We start from the raw sequence: 23,335 nt of genomic DNA on the forward strand, positions 1-23,335 counted from the left end.
CAACACACACACCAAACAGCACAGTTACACAGAGACATTACACATCCATACAACACACACACCAAACAGCACAGCTACACAGAGACATTACACATCCATACAACACACACACCAAACAGCACAGTTACACAGAGACATTACACATCCATATAACACACACACCAAACAGCACAGCTACACAGATACATTACACATCCATACAACACACACACCAAACAGCACAGCTACACAGAGACATTACACATCCATACAACACACACACACCAAACAGCACAGCTACACAGAGACATTACCCATCCATACAACACACACACATGCACACAAGCATGTGCATTCACACGTGCACACTCAGCGCACACATATATACACATGAATGCGCACACACACTCACGCGCACACACCAAACAGCACTGCTACAGAGAAACATTGGAGCACATAAGAATAAATGTCTCCCTCTTCCTCTTCCCCTCTCCCCTCCCCCTCTCCCTCTCCCCCTCTCCCACTCCCCCTCTCCCCTCCCCCTCTCCCTCTCCCCCTCTCCCTCTCCCTCTCCCTCTCCCCCTCTCCCTCTCCCTCTCCCCTCCCCCTCTCCCTCTCCCCCTCTCCCTCTCCCTCTCCCCCTCTCCCACTCCCCCTCTCCCCTCCCCCTCTCCCTCTCCCCCTCTCCCTCTCCCTCTCCCCCTCTCCCACTCCCCCTCTCCCCTCTCCCTCTCCCTCTCCCTCTCCCCCTCTCCCACTCCCCCTCTCCCCTCCCCCTCTCCCTCTCCCCCTCTTCCTCTCCCTCTCCCCCTCTTCCTCTCCCTCTCCCCCTCTTCCTCTCCCTCTCCCCCTCCCTCTCCCTCTTCCTCTCCCTCTCCCTCTCCCCCTCTCCCTCTTCCTCTCCCTCTCCCTCTTCCTCTCCCTCTCCCCTCTTCCTCTCCCTCTCCCCCCTCTTCCTCTCCCTCTCCCCTCTCCCTCTCCCTCTCCCTCTCCCCCTCTTCCTCTTCCTCTTCCCCTCTCCCTCTCCCCCTCTCCCTCTTCCTCTCCCTCTTCCCCTCTCCCACTCCCCCTCTCCCTCTCCCCCTCTCCCTCTTCCTCTTCCCCTCTCCCTCTCCCTCTCCCTCTCCCCCTCTCCCACTCCCCCTCTCCCCTCCCCCTCTCCCTCTCCCCCTCTCCCTCTCCCTCTCCCTCTCCCCCTCTCCCACTCCCCCTCTCCCCTCTCCCTCTCCCTCTCCCTCTCCCCCTCTCCCACTCCCCCTCTCCCCTCCCCCTCTCCCTCTCCCCCTCTTCCTCTCCCTCTCCCCCTCTTCCTCTCCCTCTCCCCCTCTTCCTCTCCCTCTCCCCCTCCCTCTCCCTCTTCCTCTCCCTCTCCCTCTCCCCCTCTCCCTCTTCCTCTCCCTCTCCCTCTCCCTCTTCCTCTCCCTCTCCCCTCTTCCTCTCCCTCTCCCCCTCTTCCTCTCCCTCTCCCCTCTCCCTCTCCCTCTCCCTCTCCCCCTCTTCCTCTTCCTCTTCCCCTCTCCCTCTCCCCCTCTCCCTCTTCCTCTCCCTCTTCCCCTCCCCCTCTTCCTCTCCCTCTCCCCCTCCCCCCTCTCCCTCTTCCTCTCCCCCTCTCCCTCTCCCTCTCCCTCTTCCTATCCCCCTCCCCCTCCCCCTCTCCCTCTCCCCCTCTCCCTCTCTCCAGAAGCTGCAGGAGAAGCTCAGTGAGATGGAGTGTGATCTGCGTTCTATCCGTCAGGCAGCTCAGAACCAGGAACACACCATCCAGGGCCTGACCGACTCTGTCAGTACCAAGGACAACGAGGTGTGTGTGGTCTACCCTGAATTTACATCACCGCCCCAGAAACATTTGAGATGGCCTAGTGACTAAAATAATACTAATATGTGCCAGTTAGAAGACACTTTTGTCCAAAGCGACTTACAGTTAGCCATGCAGACGTTTGGGTGGTCCCGGGAATTAAACCCACAATCCTGGGATTGCAGCAACATGCGCTATCAACTCAGCTACAGAGACCAACCATTTCATCAGCAGTGATTTACAGAATATTCCCAGTGGAGGAAAAAGTACCCAATTGTCATACATGAGTAAAAGTAAAGATACCTTAATAGAAAATGACTCACGTAAAAGTGAAAGTCACCCAGTAAAATACTACTTGAGTAAATTTGGTTTTAAATATACTTAAGTATCAAAAGTAAATGTAATTGCTCAAATATACTTAAGCATCAAAAGTAAAAATTTAAAGTATAAATCATTTCAAATTCCTTATATTAAGCAAATCTTTTTCCTCTCCCTCTCCCCTCTCCCTCTCCCCCTCTTCCTCTTCCACTCTCAAACACTCAGACATAATTTACAAACAAAGCGTGTGTTTCGTGAGTCTGCCAGATCAGAGAAAGCAGGGTGACCAGGGATGTTCTCTTGATAAGTGCATTGCACCGTTTTTCTGTCCTGCTAAGCATTCAAAATGTAACAAGTACTTTTGATGTCAGGTAAAATGTACGGAGTAAAAAGTAAATGATTTTCTTTAGAAATATACTGAAGTAAAAGTAAAAGTTGTCAAAAATATAAATAGTAAAGTACAAATACCCCCAAAAACGACTTAAGTTGTACTTTAATTAAAGTATTTAACTTTACATTACTGAATATTCCTCCTCAGGCCCAGGAGCTGTACCAGTTAATTGAAGGGCAGAACACCACACTGTGTAAACTGAGAGAGATGGCCCACCACAACCAGATCACGCAACATCAGGTGAGACCTCACACACCCCAGACAGATCCCGATGAAACACTGAGCAGGATACCGGTTAATGAAGAGCCATAATAACCCAACTGTTGATAGATAGATGGAGACAGACACCCTTCCTCCCCATGGCCAGACTAACCCCAGTGGTTCTTGTTTGTTTGGTCTGCTCTCCCAGGCTCCAGAGGGGGGCAGTGAGGTTGCGGGTCTAGCCCAGCTGCAGGGTGAGTTAGTGGGGGTACAGAGCTCTCTGTTTACCCTGGGTCTGGAGCTGGAAGCCAGTCATAGAGTGCAAAGACAGAGCCAGAGACAGGCTGAGGACCTGACCAGAGCTAAAGACAGACTCCACTCTGACCTAAAGGAGGCACTGCAGCATAGGGAGGTCACCGACAAACACAACCAGGTCAGTGTGTGTGTGCGTGCTTGCGTCCGTCCGTGCGTGTGCGTGCGTGTGTCTGGACCCCTGTGATGTAGGAGGTGTGTGTAACCTATACTCTGTCCCACCGTAGGACTTGCTCAGTGCCCTGGCTCAGTCCCGCTCTGCGCTGCAGGCTAAAGAGGCTCAGCAGAAGGAGAGCGAGGCAGAGAAACACATGGAGGTTCAGGAGAGAGACAAGACCATCACACAGCTCAAACTCTCCCTACAGGACAAGGAGAGCCAGCTACAGGTGAGACACACACATTCACACACACACACACACACACACAACACACACACACTGAACATACACATTAGTGCACACACACACACACACACATTCACACACACATTCACACACACATTCACACACACACACACATTCACACACACACACACACACACACACACACACACACACACACACACACACACACACACACACACACACACACACACACACACACACACACACACACACACACACAGACATAAACACATACACACTAACCCTATCCCGCTCTGTGTGTGTAGGAGTACTCTGAGCTCCTGGAATCAGTAGACAGCTCCAAACCCAGAGATATTCTGATGGACAAACTGAGAGAACGCATCAAGGACAGGGACAGAGCACTGGAGGTAAGAACACACACACATACTGGATAATAATAATAATAATAATAATAATAATGATCAGAATAATAATCATAATAATAATAATGACATAACAATAATAAGATCATAATTATGTAATGCTAATAATAAGATAATAATAATAACAATACTGATAATAATAACAATCTAATACTAATAATGATCATAACAACAATATTGATTGATTTATATAGCCCTTCCTACATCAGCTGATATCTCAAAGTGCTGTACAGCAAGCAATGCAGGTGTAGAATCATGGTGGCTAGGAAAAACTCCCTAGAAAGGCCAAACCCTAGGAAGAAACCTAGAGAGGAACCAGGCTATGTGGGGTGGCCAGTCCTCTTCTGGCTGTGCCGGGTGGAGATTATAACAGAACATGGCCAAGATGTTCAAATGTTCATAGATGACCAGCATGGTCAAATAATAATAATCACAGTAGTTGTCGAGGGTGCAACAGGTCAGCACCTCGGGAGTAAATGTAAGTTGGCTAATAATGATGATCATAATAATAAGATCATAATACTACTACTAATAATAATAATACTGATAATAATAATAATAATAATAGCATGATCATAATAATAATAAAAATATGATCGTCATAATAACAATAATGATAATAATAATAAAAATATGATCGTCATAATAATAATATGATCATAATAATAATAATATGATCATAATAATAACAATAATGATCATCATAATAATAATACTGATCATACTAATAATAATAATACTGATCATAATAATAACAATGATAATACCGATCATAATAATAACAATGATAATACCGATCATAATAATAACAATGATAATACTGATCATAATAATAACAATGATAATACTGATCATAATAATAACAATGATAATACTGATCATAATAATAACAATGATAATACTGATCATAATAATAACAATAATAATACTGATCATAATAATAACAATGATAATACTGATCATAATAATAACAATAATAATACTGATCATGATCATAAAGATAATAATAATACTACATGTTCTTTCTCTCTGTCCAGCGGTCTATAGATGAGAAGTTCCGTTGTCTGGAGGAGAGGGAGGAGCAGGTGAGGAGACTACAGCTGGCCCTCCGAGAGAAAGAACGAGACCTGGAGAGACTACGCTGCATACTGCTCAACAACCAGGAGACCATCACGGTACACACACACATTTGCACACACACATTTGCACACACACATTTGCACACACACACACACACACACACACACACACACACACACACACACACACACACACACACACACACACACACACACACACACACACACTAAAGAGCAACAACGAGAATACACACACAAGTACATCTACAGTTTATACAGTACATTGATATGTTTAGTAGACTGTGTGTCCTACAGTACATTGATATGTTTAGACTGTGTGTTTGTATAGAGTCTGGATGCATTGGTGCGGGGTAAGGAGCTGGATGTGGAGCAGGCAGCAGAAGCCCACAGGAACCTGCAGTGGCTCCAGCAGCAGAGTGAGGAGAGAGAGAAGAGCACTCTGAGAGAGAGAGACACACTCATCAACCAGCTACAGTCTGCCCTGCAGACACGCAGCCGGGAGACACAGGTAAACACACACACATACAGTACACATATGGCAGGTAGCCTAGTGGTTAGAGTGTTGGGCCAGTAATTGGAAGGTTGCTGGATCGAGTCCCTGAGCTGACAAGGTGAAAATCTGTCGTTCTTCCCCTGAGCAAGGCAGTTAACCCACTGTTCCCCGGACACACACGCTAAACTAAATATACGCTAGTGAGGACTGGCTATAGCACCAGTTTGCATTCTGTTTGCTCTTGTAACCAAAGTACAACCACTCTACTAATTTCTGCCCATTGTTGAAGCTCTTCATTGTTGGCTGAAATAAGTGACTTGCAATACTAGTCCAACAATAAAATCCTGCTCTTATATCTGACCCTTACAAATACAACAGGTGTACTGATAATGTCTGTCTGTCTGACTGACTGTCTGTGTGCAGGACCTGACGGCAGCCCTCCTGGCTAAGGTCCAGGCAGGCCCCAGTGAGGTGGTGGAGGAGCTGAAGGCTCGCCTCGCACTGAAGGAGAAACTGTTCCAGGAACTTCTGTCAGACCGCCACCGCCAGAGCCACGAACACCAAGCACAGGTCCAGGACCTGCTCAGCACCATCAGCACCAAGGACCAGTACATACAGGTACCACACACACCACTGATCTAGGACCTGTCTCTGACAATCATCTCATATTAGCTTTTCAGTGCACCCAGCCCAACAGCAGTGATAGGGGATAGACATCCAGTAGTATATTATAGAAATTGAATGATATACTGTAGAATGGACATATAAAGCGATAGTCGATTTCAGATTCTCTTTTCTTTTTTCCACCTCTCTCTCTCCACACCATTTTCCTCTCCCTCTACTTCCCTACCGCCTCCTCTCTCTCTCAGGACTGCTCTGATAGGCTCTCCCAGGTGATTGGCGAGCGGACGGGCCAGCTGCAGGAGCTGCACAGGCAGCTGTCATCACGGGAACGGGAGATGGGTGAGCTGCGGAAGGCGAGAGAGAGGGAGAGAACGGGAGAGGCAGAGCGACTGCAGAACCTACTAAAAGAGAAAGAGACTTTTATCCAGGTAAATTCTGGGACAGTGGAAAACACATTTTGTGAATCTCTCTCTCTCTCTCTCTCTCTCTCTCTCTCTCTCAGTCTGTTATGAAACTGTACATTTCCACACTAGTTTATATAATTTAGACTAGACTCACACAAGCACACATGAGTACGATACCAAAAAACTTTCAACAGAGTCTCAAGTAGCAAAACTGTCATAACATAACACGGTCCTCCCTCTACAGAGTCTGATGCAGGGACAGGAGGAGAGCATGGAGCCCTCCACACCAGAGGGGGCAGCAGAGGTACATGCCATCCAGGAAGAGCTGGAGCTGGTCAGGAAGAAAGAGAGGGAGGCTCAGCTGGAGCTCTCAGCCCTGCGCTCAGCTCTCACACAGGGTCAGCAGCAGGCCCAAAAGCAGGAGGATAGATTTAAGATCCTGGCCCCAGAAATAACAGTCAGGGACCAGCCCTCCAGCACTGACCACCAGGTATCCCTCTCTGCCTAAATTCTTTATTGCCTACAACATTGTCCTTGTTAAGGTCGGGTGTCTAGCCTACCGAGTGGAGTGTGTGTCAACAATTTCTCTTTCTCTCTCGTTCCGTCTCTCGCTCTGTGTCTTCCTCCCCCTCTCTGTCAGAGTGTGTTGGATCAGTTGGTCAATGAGTACCACAGGCTGAACAATGCTTTGAGGGCAGAGAAGAGGCTGTACCAGAGTCTGAGCCACATCCAGACTAGAGGAGACAGGTAGAAGACAGGCCTTTACTGAGGCTAAGAATACACACATCTGGGTACCTAACAATACACAAATCTGGGTACCTAACAATACACACCTGGGTACCTAACAATACACACCTGGGTACCTAACAATACACACCTGGCTACCTAACAATACACACCTTGGTACCTAACAATACACACCTTGGTACCTAACAATACACACCTTGGTACCTAACAATACACACCTTGGTACCTAACAATACACACCTTGGTACCTAACAATACACACCTTGGTACCTAACAATACACACCTTGGTACCTAACAATACACACCTTGGTACCTAACAATACACACCTTGGTACCTAACAATACACACCTTGGTACCTAACAATACACACCTTGGTACCTAACAATACACACACCTGGATATCTAAGAATACACACATTTGTTGACAGGCAGGTACATAGGACGCTTCAGTGTCGTTAGACATTGTTATATACAGTTGTAGGCCAGGTAAAACTGTTAAAACCATGCAATCAGTTTTGAGGACATTTGTGTTTGTGCGTTGTGTCATTGCCCCTCTCCCAGCAGCTCAGAGAAGACCCAGACCCTGCTCACAGAACTGGACTCTGTTCAGGCATTGCGAGGGCAACTGGAGGAGGTCCTAACCAGGACCCGGAAGACCGCCCTGGCACTGGAGAGGGCAGCTAAGAGGCAGTCTGACTTTGGAGGTGGGGATGGGCAGGGACCGGCCTACAGGGCAACAGGGGGCACTGTTACTAACTCTCTGGGATATTCTGTCTAGCCATTTCATCATGAGTCAGACAAATGCACTGCAGGTAGAAGTTGCCCTTAGGTGCAAATCTAGGATCAGTTTACATTCACCTAAATCCTAACCTTAACCATTACAGCAAAAAACTCAATGCTGACCTAAGATCAGTGACTATGGGCAACTTCATTCCTCTTTGGATGACATAGACACCACACAATAACCAATGCCTGTTCTAACCAACAACACATTTTTTGGGTGGTTTTAGTTATATTATAATGTGGCAACATGAACCTTAGATATCTATTATTCATTATTAATATATTCAGTGTGTTTTGGATTGTTGTTTTTTTATATTGTTTTTGCAAAATGCCTCCGTGTTGCTTGTTCTGTAATGCCATTTTGTAGTGGACTGTGTCTCTGTGTCAATGTTTCCAGTCTTATCCTCACAGTGATATGATGTGGTGTGTAGATAGCCCAGCTCATGCATTACAGTGAAACGTCTTCAAGTCGTCCATCTTATTTATACCATCTTTGTGTACACAATGTATGCAGGTCCAAGATATACTTCAGCTGAAATCAAGATAATGGCCAAGTCGTTCCCTCTTATAATTCCTGTAACCTCAGATCTGGGTTCCATTCCATGGGTTTTAAAGTGCCTATCATTTGGTCGCAGATATTCCTAGTCTCAGATGATGCATGGACAACTAGATTAGTAGTCAATAGTGTTTGCTTATCAAAGTAAATAAAGTAAGAATCCTTACCCTAGTTATTTGTTGTTGCAAAACTAAAACCTTGCGCTTATCAATCTTAGACACACCACAACCCAAGTGTCTTAGATACACCACAACCCAAGTGTCTTAGATACACCACAACCCAAGTGTCTTAGATACACCACAACCCAAGTGTCTTAGATACACCACAACCCAAGTGTCTTAGATACACCACAACCCAAGTGGCTTAGATACACCACAACCCAAGTGGCTTAGATACACCACAACCCAAGTGTCTTAGATACACCACAACCCAAGTGTCTTAGATACACCACAACCCAAGTGTCTTAGATACACCACAACCCAAGTGTCTTAGATACACCACAACCCAAGTGTCTTAGATACACCACAACCCAAGTGTCTTAGATACACCACAACCCAAGTGTCTTAGATACACCACAACCCAAGTGTCTTAGATACACCACAACCCAAGTGTCTTAGATACACCACAACCCAAGTGTCTTAGATACACCACAACCCAAGTGTCTTAGATACACCACAACCCAAGTGTCTTAGATACACCACAACCCAAGTGTCTTAGATACACCACAACCCAAGTGTCTTAGATACACCACAACCCAAGTGTCTTAGATACACCACAACCCAAGTGTCTTAGATACACCACAACCCAAGTGTCTTAGATACACCACAACCCAAGTGTCTTAGATACACCACAACCCAAGTGTCTTAGATACACCACAACCCAAGTGTCTTAGATACACCACAACCCAAGTGTCTTAGATACACCACAACCCAAGTGTCTTAGATACACCACAACCCAAGTGTCTTAGATACACCACAACCCAAGTGTCTTAGATACACCACAACCCAAGTGTCTTAGATACACCACAACCCAAGTGTCTTAGATACACCACAACCCAAGTGTCTTAGATACACCACAACCCAAGTGTCTTAGATACACCACAACCCAAGTGTCTTAGATACACCACAACCCAAGTGTCTTAGATACACCACAACCCAAGTGTCTTAGATACACCACAACCCAAGTGTCTTAGATACACCACAACCCAAGTGTCTTAGATACACCACAACCCAAGTGTCTTAGATACACCACAACCCAAGTGTCTTAGATACACCACAACCCAAGTGTCTTAGATACACCACAACCCAAGTGTCTTAGATACACCACAACCCAAGTGTCTTAGATACACCACAACCCAAGTGTCTTAGATACACCACAACCCAAGTGTCTTAGATACACCACAACCCAAGTGTCTATTTGTTACATTTATAGATAGACTTTGTAATGACCACATAAAATGTGATAAAAACATGATGATAAGATGATACCTAGTATCATTCGAGATTTGACTGGTTGGGATTGATTATGTTTTAAGGATTTTAGGATTAGTGAAGAAATGTTCCATTTAAATTTGGTGATGAAATGTCAACGTACTTCGAAATGGAAAGTTTAAAAAATGATATTTCCTTTTTTATTTTATTTTTTATTGGAGACTGGATTGCCTCTCGCTTTTTGCCTCCTTGTTCAACACAACAAACCTTCCCTTCTCCCCTGACTAGTAGAGAACAGATAAGGAGTGTTCTGTCTATCCCTGAGGTGAAAGAAAGAGAAAGTGATGATCATGTGCTTTTCTCATCCCTGTCTGAACAGCCACCTCTTTCTCCACACTGTATCCATAGTCTCTGTGTCCAAAACACACACTCTTAAAGGCCCAGTGCAGTCAAAAACGTGATTTGCCTGTGTTTTACATATATTTCCACACTATGAGTTTAGAATATTCTGTGAAATTGTGAAACTTATGATAATGCCCTTATAGTGTAAGAGCTTCTTGAAAGGACGGCCTGAAATATCTGCTTGTTTTGGTGGGGTGGAGTTTTGTCCGGTAAATTAGTTAATAGAGCAAAAAGAAGAAACTTCTGCCAATCACAGCTAGTTTTCAGTTATCCCCTCCCCACTCAGACCACTCCCAGACAGTCCTAGCAAAATTCTTGCTTGAGAAATTTCTCTTCACTAAGAAGCAATTTTTTTTTTTTTTGAAAACTATCACAGTATGGTACTTAATTGTTACCCAGAAATGATTTGATAATAAGATAAAAACAGATGCATTGGACCTTAAACCATTACCACACACACACACACACACACACACACACACACACACACACACACACACACACACACACACACACACACACACACACACACATACACACACACACACACACACACATTCTAAGAATATCTTTAAAAGACACATTTTCTTTCATAGAAGAAAGAGATCTGTCATGTTTAGGAGCTAAACAACCATCTCTCTGTCTTAATCTATGACTTCTCTGCCACTTGCATGACATTGTGGCATGCATTTCCTGCCTGCATGGCTATGTTTGATGTGATGAGTGAACAGTTATTGACAACTTAAATGCATCAATCACTTACTATTGGGCATAAATACAATATGATACGGTACTAATATGTGCCTCACACTACGTATAAAAATAGGATGATATGAAGAAGAACATTAATGTACAGAAGGGTATCAAACATGATTTCTACACTGCCTGGATTACTGCCTGTGTGTCACCGTCACTAGCAGGGGCTCCGGTAAGGACTGGACACATGAAGATGTCCCCTAACAGAAAAGACTAGTTCACACCCTCTTCATGTAATATCATGGAATTAATTACTACACCATAAATACATGATACATTGATTATACTATTTCCTATTGCTCACAGAAAGATGATTATGTTGTACGTACTTCAGTCATAATACTGTAAGTCCTTAATTAGACATTGGAATAGAGGTAGACTGAGCAACACACATACACACCAGTCTTACATTTGCGGTAAGCTAAACAAACAGCCTTATTGTCCCCCGTCACCCACATAGCTATAGGCCCACCCCACCCTAATACACAGTGCCAAGGGTTAAAAGTACGTTTTAGATGGTTTAAAACAATCCTAACCAAGAATAATATTTTCCATAAGACTCTTCCATTGATCACAAACTGAAGATTGTATTATCCTCATTGTAATTGTTGGCAGATGTGTGTTGCTATGCAAAAACTGCACACAATACACATGCCCTGGTACGAGGAAGAGGATTTCATAGTATGAAGCATTTATATGGAAAAATGAAGCTATTGGTATTTATTTCTGGGAGATTTAAACTACTGATTGCTTGACAGATTGTCTTAGAACTTTTTGGTTGTTATTACGGTTAAATAGCCTTCTACCTACCAAATAACTATAATGAGGTAGTATAATGTTTCTACCTACCAAATAACTATAATGAGGTAGTATAATGTTTCTACCTACCAAATAACTATAATGAGGTAGTATAATGTTTCTACCTACCAAATAACTATAATGAGGTAGTATAATGTTTCTACCTACCAAATAACTATAATGAGGTAGTATAATGTTTCTACCTACCAAATAACTATAATGAGGTAGTATAATGTTTCTACCTACCAAACAACTATAATGAGGTAGTATAATGTTTCTACCTACCGAATAACTATAATGAGGTAGTATAATGTTTCTACCTACCAAATAACTATAAGGTAGTATAATGTTTCTACCTACCAAACAACTATAATGAGGTAGTATAATGTTTCTACCTACCAAACAACTACAATGAGGTAGTATAATGTTTCTACCTACCAAATAACTATAATGAGGTAGTATAATGTTTCTACCTACCAAACAACTATAATGAGGTAGTATAATGTTTCTACCTACCAAACAACTATAATGAGGTAGTATAATGTTTCTACCTACCAAACAACTATAATGAGGTAGTATAATGTTTCTACCTACCAAACAACTATAATGAGGTAGTATAAAGTTTCTCCCTACTAAATAACTATAATAAGGTAGTATAATGTTTCTACCTACCAAACAACTATAATGAGGTAGTATAATGTTTCCACCTACCAAACAACTATAATGAGGTAGTATAATGTTTCTACCTACCAAACAACTATAATGAGGTAGTAAAATCTTTCAACCTACCAAACTACTACAATGAGGTAGTATTATCTTTCCACCTACCAAACAACTAAAATGAGGTAGTATAGTGTTTCTCCCTACTGAACAAATATAATGAGGTAGTATAGTGTTTCTCCCTACTGAACAAATATAATGAGGTAGCATAGTGTTTCTCTCTACTAAACAAGTCGTATCGTGTATCTCCCTACTAAACAACTGTAATGAGGAAATATAGTGTTATTCCCTACTAAACAACTATAATGAGGTAGTATAGTGTTTCTGCCTTTTAAATAACTATAATGAGGTAGTATAGTGTTTCTCCCTACTAAATGAGGTAGTATATACAGTTGAAGTCTGAAGTATACATACACTTAGGTTGGAGTCATTAAAACTCATTTTTCAACCACTCCACCATTTTCTTGTTAACAAACTATAGTTTTGGCAAGTCGACATCTACTTTGTGCATGACACAATACATTTTTCCAACAATTATTTACAGACAGATTATTTCACTTAATTCACTGTATCACAATTCCAGTGGATCAGATGTTTACATACACTAAGTTGACCGTGCCTTTAAACAGCTTGGAAAATTATAGAAAATTATGTCAAGGCTTTAGAAGATTCTGATTGGGTAACTGACATAATTTGAGTCAATTGGAGGTATACCTATGGATGTGTTTCAAAGCCTACCTTCAAACTCAGTGCCTCTTTGCTTGACATCGTGGGTAAATCAAAAGAAACCAGCAAGACCTCAGAAAACAAATGGTAGACCTCCACAAGTCTGGTTCATCCTTGGGAGCAATTTCCAAACGCCTGAAGGTACCACATTCATCTGAACAAACAATAGTACGCAAGTATAAACACCATGGGACCACGCAGCCGTCACACCGCTCAGGAAGGAGACGCGTTCTGTCTCCTAGAGATGAACATACTTTGGTGTGAGAAGTGCAAATCAATCCCAAAACCATAGCAAAGTACCTTGTGAAGATGCTGGAGGAAACAGGTACAAAAGTATCAAGAGCAACAGTAAAATGAGTCCTAAACCGGCATAACCTGAAAGGCCGCTCAGCAAGGAAGAAGCCACTGCTCCAAAACCGCCATAAAAAAAAGCCAGACTACGGTTTGCAACTGCACATGGGGACAAAGATCATACTTTTTGGAGAAATGTCCTCTGGTCTGATGAAACAAAAAAATATCTGTTTGGCCATAATGACCATCGTTATGTTTGGAGGAAAAAGGGGGAGGCTTGTAAGCCGAAGAACACCATCCCAACCGTAAAGCACGGGGATGGCAGCATCATGTTGTGGTGGTGCTTTGGACAGGTCCACTTCACAAAATAGATGGCATCATGAGGAAGTAAAATTATGTGGATATATTGAAGCAACATCTCAAGACATCAGACAGGAAGTTAAAGCTTGGTCACAAATGGGTCTTCCAAATGGACAATGACCCCAAGTATACTTCTAAAGTTGTGGCAAAATGGCTTAAGGACAACAAAGTCAAGGTATTGGAATGGCCATCACAAAGCTCTGACCTCAATCCTATAGAAACTTTGTGAGCAGAACTGAAAAAGCATGTGTGAGGAAGGAGGCCTACAAACCTGACTCAGTTACACCAGCTCTGTCAGGAGGAATGGGCCAAAATTCACCCAACTTATTGTGGGAAGCTTGTGGAAGGCTACCTGAAGCGTTTGACCCAAGTTAAACAATCTAAAGGCAATGCTACCAAATACTAATTGAATGTATGTAAACTTCTGACCCACCGGGAATGTGATGAAAGAAATAAAAGCTGAAATAAATAATTCTCTCTCTACTATTATTCTGACATTTCACATTCCTAAAATAAAGTGGTGATTCCAAATGACCTAAGACATGGAATCTTTACTCAGATTAAATGTCAGGAATTGTGAAAAACTGAGTTTAAATGTATTTGGCTAAGGTGTATATAAACTTCCGGCTTCAACTGTATTGATCCCTACTAAACAACTATAATGAGGTAGTATAGTGTTTCTCCCTGTAACTATACAACTATAATGAGGAAGTTTAGTGTTTCTCACGACTAAACAATGATAATGAAGTAGAAAAGAGTTTCTCCCTATGAAACAAGTAATATAGTGTTTCCCCGTACTAAACAACTATAATGAGGTAGCATAACGTTTTTCCCTACTAAACAACTATGATGAGGTAGTAAAGTGTTTCTTTCTATAACTATACAACTGTAATGAGGTAGTATAATGTTTCTACCTACTAAACAACTATAATGAGTTTTTATAGTGTTTCTCCATACTAAACAACTATGATGAGGTAGTATGGTGTTTCTGCCTACTAAACAAGTATAATGAGGTTGTATAATTTTTCTACCTACTAAACAACTATATTGAGGAAGTATGATGTTTTTCCCTACTAATGAACTATAATGAGGTAGTATAGTGTTTCTCCCTATAACTATACAACTGTAATGAGATAGTATAATGTTTCTACCTACTAAACAACTATAATGAGCTATTATAGTGTTTCTCCCTAATAAACAACTATAATGAGGTAGTATAGTGTTTCTCCCTCCAACTATACAACTATGATGAGGTAGCATAGTGTTTCTACCTACTAAACAACTATAATGAGGTAGTATAGTGTTTCTCCCTGCAACTATACAACTATAATGAGATAGTATAATGTTTCTACCTACTAAACAACTATAATGAGCTATTATAGTGTTTCTCCCTAATAAACAACTATAATGAGGTAGTATAATGGTTTCCCTACTAAACAACTATAATTAGTTAATATAGAGTTTCTACCTACTAAACAACTATAATGAGGTAGTATAGTGTTTCTCCCTCCAACTATACAACTATGATGAGGTAGCATAGTGTTTCTACCTACTAAACAACTATTATGCGGTAGTACAATGTTTCTCCCTCCTGAACAACTATAATGAGGTAGTATAGTGTTTCTACCTACTACTATACAACTATAATGTTTCAACCTTTGACTAACTGTATGTGTGTATCTGTGTGTGCATCTGTGTGTGTGTGTGTGTGTGTGTGTGTGTGTGTGTGTGTGTGTGTGTGTGTGTGTGTGTGTGTGTGTGTGTGTGTGTGTGTGTGTGTGTGTGTGTGTGTGTGTGTGCATATCCCCAGCACAGAGTGATCTAGGTCTGTTATGGAAAAACTCTTCTGTTTGTTATACTGACAGTCACATTCCAGTTGCACCTTTCTGGCTGACGTGTGTGTGCGTGTTTGCGTGTGTCAGACATTCTGTTGCTCTCTGTAGACAAGAATTTGACAATCTGAAGATTCCACAGTACTTTTTGGCATCTGATTAGTTAACAAACATTATTGCAATGTGAGTGAATTGTGTTTGTGCTTTGCATGCTTCTCTTTGTATATGGTATACGTGCATGTTAATAATGTGTCCATCTCAACTAATACGGGGGAAAAAGGCTGAATGTCGCCATTTAGTTTGTTTTTAAGTTAATTGTGGAATGTTTTCCTGAGGGCCGTATGTAGTGGCATGGACAGGACACAGAGAGGACCTGTGCTACACACACACCACATGGTTGGGAAAAAGACAGAGGGGCTGGTCTGTCCTGGTCTGGGCTCAACGTGGGTGTTTGGCTGTCTACTGGTCACATAACATTTCCCTCATGGCTCCTGCTGAAGTGATTCAGACCAGAGAGATGGAGAGTGGGAGGGAGATAGAGGGAGAAGGAGTGAGAGAGGGAGATAGGGAGAGAGAGGGAGAAGGAGTGAGAGAGGGAGATAGGGAGAGAGAAGGAGTGAGAGAGGGAGAGAGAGAAAGAGGAGAGGGATTGGTGGGGTACGTAAGAAAAACAGACTTCGGAAGGAGAGAGAAAAGACAAGGAAGTGTCTGATCTGATCAGTTGGCTGTTGTGTTTTCAGAGCTCAGCACAGAGGAAGAAGAAGAGGAGGGAGATGATGAAGAGGGCAGCACTGATGAGTTCTCAGACAGTATTGAAGACGATGAGGATAAACTGACTGCCAAAAGTCTGGTCTCCACTAAGGTACATGTGGTTCTTTACCTTTAATTCTTAAAGGGATACTAGATTCTACACCAGTCTTGTGCCTCTCATCCCCTTATACAGTCATTGATTTCATTATAGCTAATGTTGACAATCTTCTACAGATGTAGGATCTTAATTTGAGTCTGATGCTACAGCAGGAAAATAATCCTACAACAACAGGAAATGTAAATGATTATGTTGGTTGTGATTGGTGATTGTGATTGGACATTTCTGTAGGGGTTGCTACATTTTTCGTTTACCAGGTAGTATAATGTTTCTCCCTACTAAACAACTATAATAAGGTAGTATAGTGTTTCTCCCTACTGAACAACTATAATGAGGGAGTATAATGTTTCTCCCTACTAAACAACTATAATGAGATAGTATAGTGTTTCTCCCTACTGAACAACTATAATGAGGTAGTATAGTGTTTCTGCCCACTAAACAACTATAAGGAGGTAGTATAGTGTTTCTCCCTACTAAACAACTATAATGAGATAGTATAGTGTTTCTCCCTACTGAACAACTGTAATGAGGTAGTATAGTGTTTATAGTGCGTGTATGTGTGTGTGTGTGTGTCTGTGTCGTGTCTGTTTGTGTGTGTTTGTGTGCCTGTTTGTGTGTCTGTGCGTGTGAGTGTGTGTCTGTACGTGTGTGTCTGTGCATGTGTGTCTGTGCGTGTGTGTGTCTATGCATGTTAATGTGTGTGTGTGTGTGTGTGTGTGTGTGTGTGTGTGTGTGTGTGTGTGTGTGTGTGTGTGTGTGTGTGTGTGTGTGTGTGTGTGTGTGTGTGTGTCTATGTCCATATCCCCAGCACAGAGTGCTCTAGGTCTGTTATGGAAAAACTCTTCTGTTTGTTATACTGACAGTCACATTCCAGTTGCACCTTTCTGGCTGACCAGTGTGTGTGTGCTGCATGCATGTATCTGTGTGTGTGTGTGTGTGTGTGTGTGTGTGTGTGTGTGTGTGTGTGTGTGTGTGTGTGTGTGTGTGTGTGTGTGTGTGTGTGTGTGTGTGTGTGTCAAAGTGAAAATTACAAACTTCAGAAGCCCTTTTAAACCTCAAATACGCTTCTGCATTGCAGGAAACTTCTTCTGCACCAGAGTGATCAAATTAAGATCCTACATCTGTAGCCTGGGTACCAGACTGTTTCTGTATTCAACAACGCTGCATTGTTCCCTTGCCAAATGAGACCATAACAAAGCTGTTGGCTTAAGCAGACACAGACCTGTACCCAGACTAACAATGTTAGAGTTGTTTTAACTAATCATTTTCATGTTATGTTGTATTTAAAAAAATAATGTAACTGTAGTTATGTTCTTAGGCTTGACCAATTATTATTGACTAATTATGTACACTAATTTCCCCTCTCTCTTATTACCTGTCTTCCCCTCTCTCTTATTACCTGTCTTCCCCTCTCTTCCCCTCTCTTATTACCTGTCTTCCCCTCTCTTATTACCTGTCTTCCCCTCTCTCTTATTAACTGTCTTCCCCTCTCTTCCCCTCTCTTATTACCTGTCTTCCCCTCTCTTATTACCTGTCTTCCCCTCTCTCTTATTACCTGTCTTCCCCTCTCTCTTATTACCTGTCTTCCCCTCTCTTCCCCTCTCTTATTACCTGTCTTCCCCACTCTTATTACCTGTCTTCCCCCCTCTCTTATTACCTGTCTTCCCCTCTCTCTTATTACCTGTCTTCCCCCCTCTCTTATTACCTGTCTTCCCCTCTCTTATTACCTGTCTTACCTTCTCTCTTATTACCTGTCTTCCCCTCACTCTTTTACCCTTCTCTTCTCCTTTCTTTCGTGTGCAGAACTCTGTGGTGGCCTGTGGGCAGGGGGTGCTGTCTGGAGGACCTTTGAGCGGAGCACTGTCCCAGGGGGCAGAGGGGCAGGGACAGCAGCTGGCTGAACAGAAGAGGGCATTAGAAGAAGAAGTGGAGGAGATGAGAACACAGCTGGAGACAACCGGCTGCTCCTCCCTAACCCAGATGAGGTATGTACCCCCACTTACCTACTTATCTCAGTGTCTCCCATCTACCTACAAGAAGCACAGTCAAAGGCTCACAGTCTGATTGTCATTGCAGCCATTGTTGTTATTGTGGTTGTTGTTGTGGTTGTTGATGTGGTTGTTAATCATGAATCCTCTGGTGTCTATTTCTTGCAGGAGAACACTGCAGAAGTTACAACAAGAGAATGAAGCCCTGAAAGATAGCCAAGGGGGATTACAGGGTCTAGCAACTCTGGAGGATCCAACAGACATCTGCCAAGGATGGGGACAGGAGGAGGAGGAGGAGGAGGCACAATCAACAGTGGTACCCACCCAGGGCAACTATGGTCCCCCAGCAGTGAGGATGAGAGAGGGGAGGGGGAACAGACAGTATACCAGACCTCACTCCCTAGACCTGGGGACTCTCCTCTCCCATCACCAGCCAGACCAAACAGAGAAGGTACACATACACTCCTCTACCCTAAACCAGTCTATGCCAGAATAGTGTAAACCTCTCTTTCTCTTTATCTCTCCCTCCCTCCTTCTCTGTCTATTTTTCTCCCCCTCTCTCCTCATATCTCTGTGTTGGTATAGCTAGAGCAGTCTATGTAGGGCTGATAGTTTATATAAGCATCATGACTGCCTCTGGGCAGCTGCTGCTCCTGGGTTTCAGGCCAAAGAGACCAGAGGAAAGCAGTGTTCTGTGTTGCTATATATATGCTTTCGGAAATAGAATGCAGGACATATTCACACTTCTTCTACTCTACATGTCAATGTTTTTTTCCCATAATGACAAGAAAGGTGTCCGATCTCCGTTTGCTGCTTCCGTGATCTTTATTTTAGCTTGTGATATAACAACAGTTGGACCATAATGGTCTTTCCTAGTCATGTAAAAGTGAATGAGACTTTTTCCCCCCTTTTTTAACACCACTGTTTTGTCTTGTGCCCTATAGGAGGCTGAATCTGATGATGTCACCGGCGATGTGGGTGGGTTCTGGCAGCATATGGATGCGGGTCTCCGTGAGCAGGCGGCGAATCTGCGTTCTGATTTGGCGCTGAGCAGACAGGAGAGCAGAGAGCTGCAGGAGAGACTCATGGTGTCTGAGGCCACAGTACATGCACAGGCTGAACAACTCAAAGACTACAGGGAACTACTCAGTGAGTCCTCTTGCATATGCTGAAAACATAAATACACACACACACACACACACATACAGATTCACAGAACACACACACACAAAACACACAGATACACAGAACACACACAGATATGTTTATCGAATCAACTAACTATGTTTAATTGTTACCAGATTAAATTAATCATGTAACAATGAACTCATTAGGAATTTGGGGCACCACGAGAGAAGTTGTTTATAGAGTTACCATCTCCACCGCCCGTTTGGGTAAGAAATGTAATGTATTTACATGCAGATGTCTATGTTCGTCGTCTCTCTGTTGAAAACAATCAGTCCTTCTATGGGAATGGCTCAGTGGGTGTAAGGCTCTGGTTGTCCACCAGAGGACACAATGTCCTTCGTAGTTGTCTTGGTCTTGTAGTGGAGTGGAGTGTTCAAATAGAACAGATCTTCCGATGCACCAATGGTTGTCTGATATGGGATGTACTTCCTTCCCGCCTCATGTCTTTAGTGAAAGTTCTAGGACCACTTTTACATGCCCAGCTGCAGACTGGCAATGTTAAGGTCTATTCTTTATCTTCTTCACCTTGTGTGGAGATTCAAAGGTCTAACCATTTTCAGCCGTGTAGCCACAGCTACACGTTTTCTGATCTTAGAGTTTCAACCATTTGTAACGTTTAGCTCACGCTTCACGTTTGCTGGTCTGGTATGTTAATTCTTAGCAAGTCCTTTTTAAGCACTCTGGTCAAATAGGGCGGTTCCATCACACTGACATGGTCTTCTGACCTCATTCAGGGCGTGGCTTAGTTAATGTGCAAAAGGACATGAAAACTAGGATCTCGTTAGAAAACTAAAACCACATTAATATCTTAAGAAAAATAGTCTCATCGTTCTTCATATTGTATTAACATCATATTGGATGAAAACTTGAAAGCTAGAATGTGTTTCCTTCCTAAGTTACAGTATTTGGTTCATACAGTTTTTAATAACATCACAAAATGAAAAGCAATATGACATTATTATTCTTTAGATCCCCACTGACCATTCTTAACATTCCTATCTTAGAAATATTGTGCCAAAGTTCACTCTTTGGACGTTAGGGTTTTTGTGCGGGCAACAGTCATTCCTTTGGCGTTCCTTTGGTTGATTCCTTTGGTTGATACCCCTGATTTAAGGCCTTGGTTCCTCGACCAGGAGAATCATGACATACAGAACACACATACTGATTCACAGAACACACAAATACACAGATATGCACATAACACACACACAAAGATACACAGAACACACACAGAGATACGCAGAACACACACACAAACATACAGATACACAGAACACACACACATACAGATACACAGAACACACACACACAGATACACAGAACACACACACACACAGATAAACAGAACACACACACACAGATACACAGAACACACATACACAGAACACACACACACAGATACACAGAACACGCATATACACCAGTGATGATGCAATCTTTTCTTCCTGAAACTCTGTGAAGATGTCAAAGATAGTTAAGTACTGAACTGGTCTGTGTAAAATATACCTAAGTTCTCCCAGAGAAAAGAACCCACACACATACAGTGGCATATACATATTTAAATACAGTATAACTGATTCACTTAATTGAATCACTCAATGTAATTTATTCAATGGTTGTAATGGTTCTCTCTCTCTGTCTTTCTCAGCAGAGACATCAGTTGAGCAGGACAGTAAGCAGGTCCAGGTGGACCTACAGGACCTGGGCTATGAGACCTGTGGCCGTAGTGAGAACGAGGCAGACAGAGAGGACAGCAGTCCAGGTAACTTAGCTGTGCCTTTCCCTGTCTCCCATCTTTTCTCTCACTCCTATCTTACCTATCGCCTCTCTCCCGTTACACCTCTCTGACAGTGTCACCTCTCACTGCTTCTATTTCAGTTTGTCACTTGAGACATCTACTGTACCAAACATCTCACATTACAGTACCTGCATCACTTCTCATTCCCACCTCTCCTGTCACTTTACCTTACCTGTGTCCGATGTGCTGATCTATACACTCTAGAGTTTGATGATCTGGAGATGTGTACGTCACTGAGCCACCGGCAGGACTACGAGAGTGCCGGAGTTTGGTTCCATGGCGATGGGAGTGTGGGCGGAGCTTTTGATGAAGGCGAGGAGCCAGGGGCAGAATCCTTACAGCAATTGGTCCTGGACCTGCGTTCTCAGCTGACCCGCTGCCACAAGGTGATTCGTGGGTTGCAGCTACGTGTGCGTTCACTATCCACCACCAGTGACTACGCATCCAGTCTGGAACGCACCCCACGCAAGGTACTTCATATACATACAGGGTTGGGTAGGTTACTTTCTAAATGTAATCTGTTACAGGTACTAGTTACCTGTCCAAAATTGGAATCAGTAACATAACTTTTGGATTACCCAAACTCAGTAACGTAATCTGATTACATTTAATTACTTTTGGATTACTTTCCCCTTAAGAGGCATTAGAAGAAAACAAAAATCTATTGCAGGAGAAATCAATGTTAAAGTTTACATAGCTGGCCATATATGGATGTAAAATTTTACTTTATGGGTTGGTTATGTAGGCTTTTTTTAACACATTGCTTTCTACTACATATAATAATGCGATTAAATGATTTCTTTACATTAAAAACCAGTCTATCAGAATTCCAGTCATTCCCATAAATGTTTTACCCCTTGATCTTCAAGAGTAGGACTTGGAAATATGGAAGTATAGATTAGCCAAATTGTTTTACCTGAGAACGAGCCCAAAACTAAGGATGTATTAGCCAGCCCTACTCTGTTGTTTATGATTTTGTTCTCATGGAGGACTGATTGGGCTCATTGATTCCAGTTGAAAAATAAATGCTGCACTCCTGGAATGGCATGCTTTGAGCACTACTGAACAGTGCTATTTACATGTCAAAAATGAATGTCATATGCTGCATTTGCTATAGGCCTATTGTTTACCTTTTTGTTGGTGACACTTTGATATCTTCATAATATGCAGCTGTTTAAAGGGAAAATCCACAGATGAAACAATAACAAAATCATCGCCCCGCCTCTATTTTTGGTAAAAAGCTGAGGGATGGGCCTGGAGAAATGTAACCACTCTCAGATTAATAGACAGAGCTATGCAAGGACTGACCATCCATTATATAAAAAACATTGTTTTAGCGACATTATGAGGCTATACCGTGTTTGTTTACATTTACAATGTTTACCAAACATTGAAATAAAACATGGTTATATTTTGGGTTTATCATGGGGTGTGACAGTTGAACTAAGCTCATGAGGGATTTCTAAGTTATATTATTCAAGAATCAATGGCTATATATATATATATATACTGTATATATTTATTAGTTCAAAAAATGGATGCAGCAACTACAGATTGCCCCTTTAAGTCTATCAAAGGTGTGCAAGTTTGAGCATGTGTCCATTAGGCCTATGGATTTTCTTTTTCATCAGCATGAATTAGATTGAGCAATAAAAGCCCCACTTTCAATTTGTATTCATTATTTTA

The 23,335-nt window shown here is 42.6% G+C and overlaps 1 protein-coding gene across 7 annotated transcripts in view; it reads left to right on the forward strand.

The window, feature by feature from the left end:
• LOC109874772 (myomegalin) overlaps positions 1 to 23,335 on the forward strand; it is a 109,421-nt gene that overhangs the window by 61,265 nt on the left and 24,821 nt on the right. For 5 of the 7 annotated variants that reach the window (XM_031810365.1, XM_031810361.1, XM_031810363.1 and 2 more), the window contains 18 exons: positions 1,661 to 1,780; positions 2,631 to 2,723; positions 2,893 to 3,117; positions 3,224 to 3,382; positions 3,667 to 3,768; positions 4,821 to 4,958; positions 5,212 to 5,391; positions 5,800 to 5,994; positions 6,246 to 6,428; positions 6,649 to 6,894; positions 7,045 to 7,151; positions 7,715 to 7,857; positions 16,548 to 16,669; positions 18,479 to 18,660; positions 18,832 to 19,114; positions 19,608 to 19,812; positions 21,500 to 21,613; positions 21,854 to 22,119. In XM_031810365.1, the coding sequence (XP_031666225.1) occupies positions 1,661 to 1,780; positions 2,631 to 2,723; positions 2,893 to 3,117; positions 3,224 to 3,382; positions 3,667 to 3,768; positions 4,821 to 4,958; positions 5,212 to 5,391; positions 5,800 to 5,994; positions 6,246 to 6,428; positions 6,649 to 6,894; positions 7,045 to 7,151; positions 7,715 to 7,857; positions 16,548 to 16,669; positions 18,479 to 18,660; positions 18,832 to 19,114; positions 19,608 to 19,812; positions 21,500 to 21,613; positions 21,854 to 22,119 (3,063 nt within the window). The remainder of the gene's footprint in view (positions 1 to 1,660; positions 1,781 to 2,630; positions 2,724 to 2,892; positions 3,118 to 3,223; positions 3,383 to 3,666; positions 3,769 to 4,820; positions 4,959 to 5,211; positions 5,392 to 5,799; positions 5,995 to 6,245; positions 6,429 to 6,648; positions 6,895 to 7,044; positions 7,152 to 7,714; positions 7,858 to 16,547; positions 16,670 to 18,478; positions 18,661 to 18,831; positions 19,115 to 19,607; positions 19,813 to 21,499; positions 21,614 to 21,853; positions 22,120 to 23,335) is intronic. The other 2 variants (XM_031810366.1, XM_031810360.1) reach the window with 1 other exon arrangement.

This window comes from Oncorhynchus kisutch, linkage group LG30, assembly GCF_002021735.2.
Source record: "Oncorhynchus kisutch isolate 150728-3 linkage group LG30, Okis_V2, whole genome shotgun sequence".
Taxonomy (NCBI): domain Eukaryota; kingdom Metazoa; phylum Chordata; class Actinopteri; order Salmoniformes; family Salmonidae; genus Oncorhynchus; species Oncorhynchus kisutch.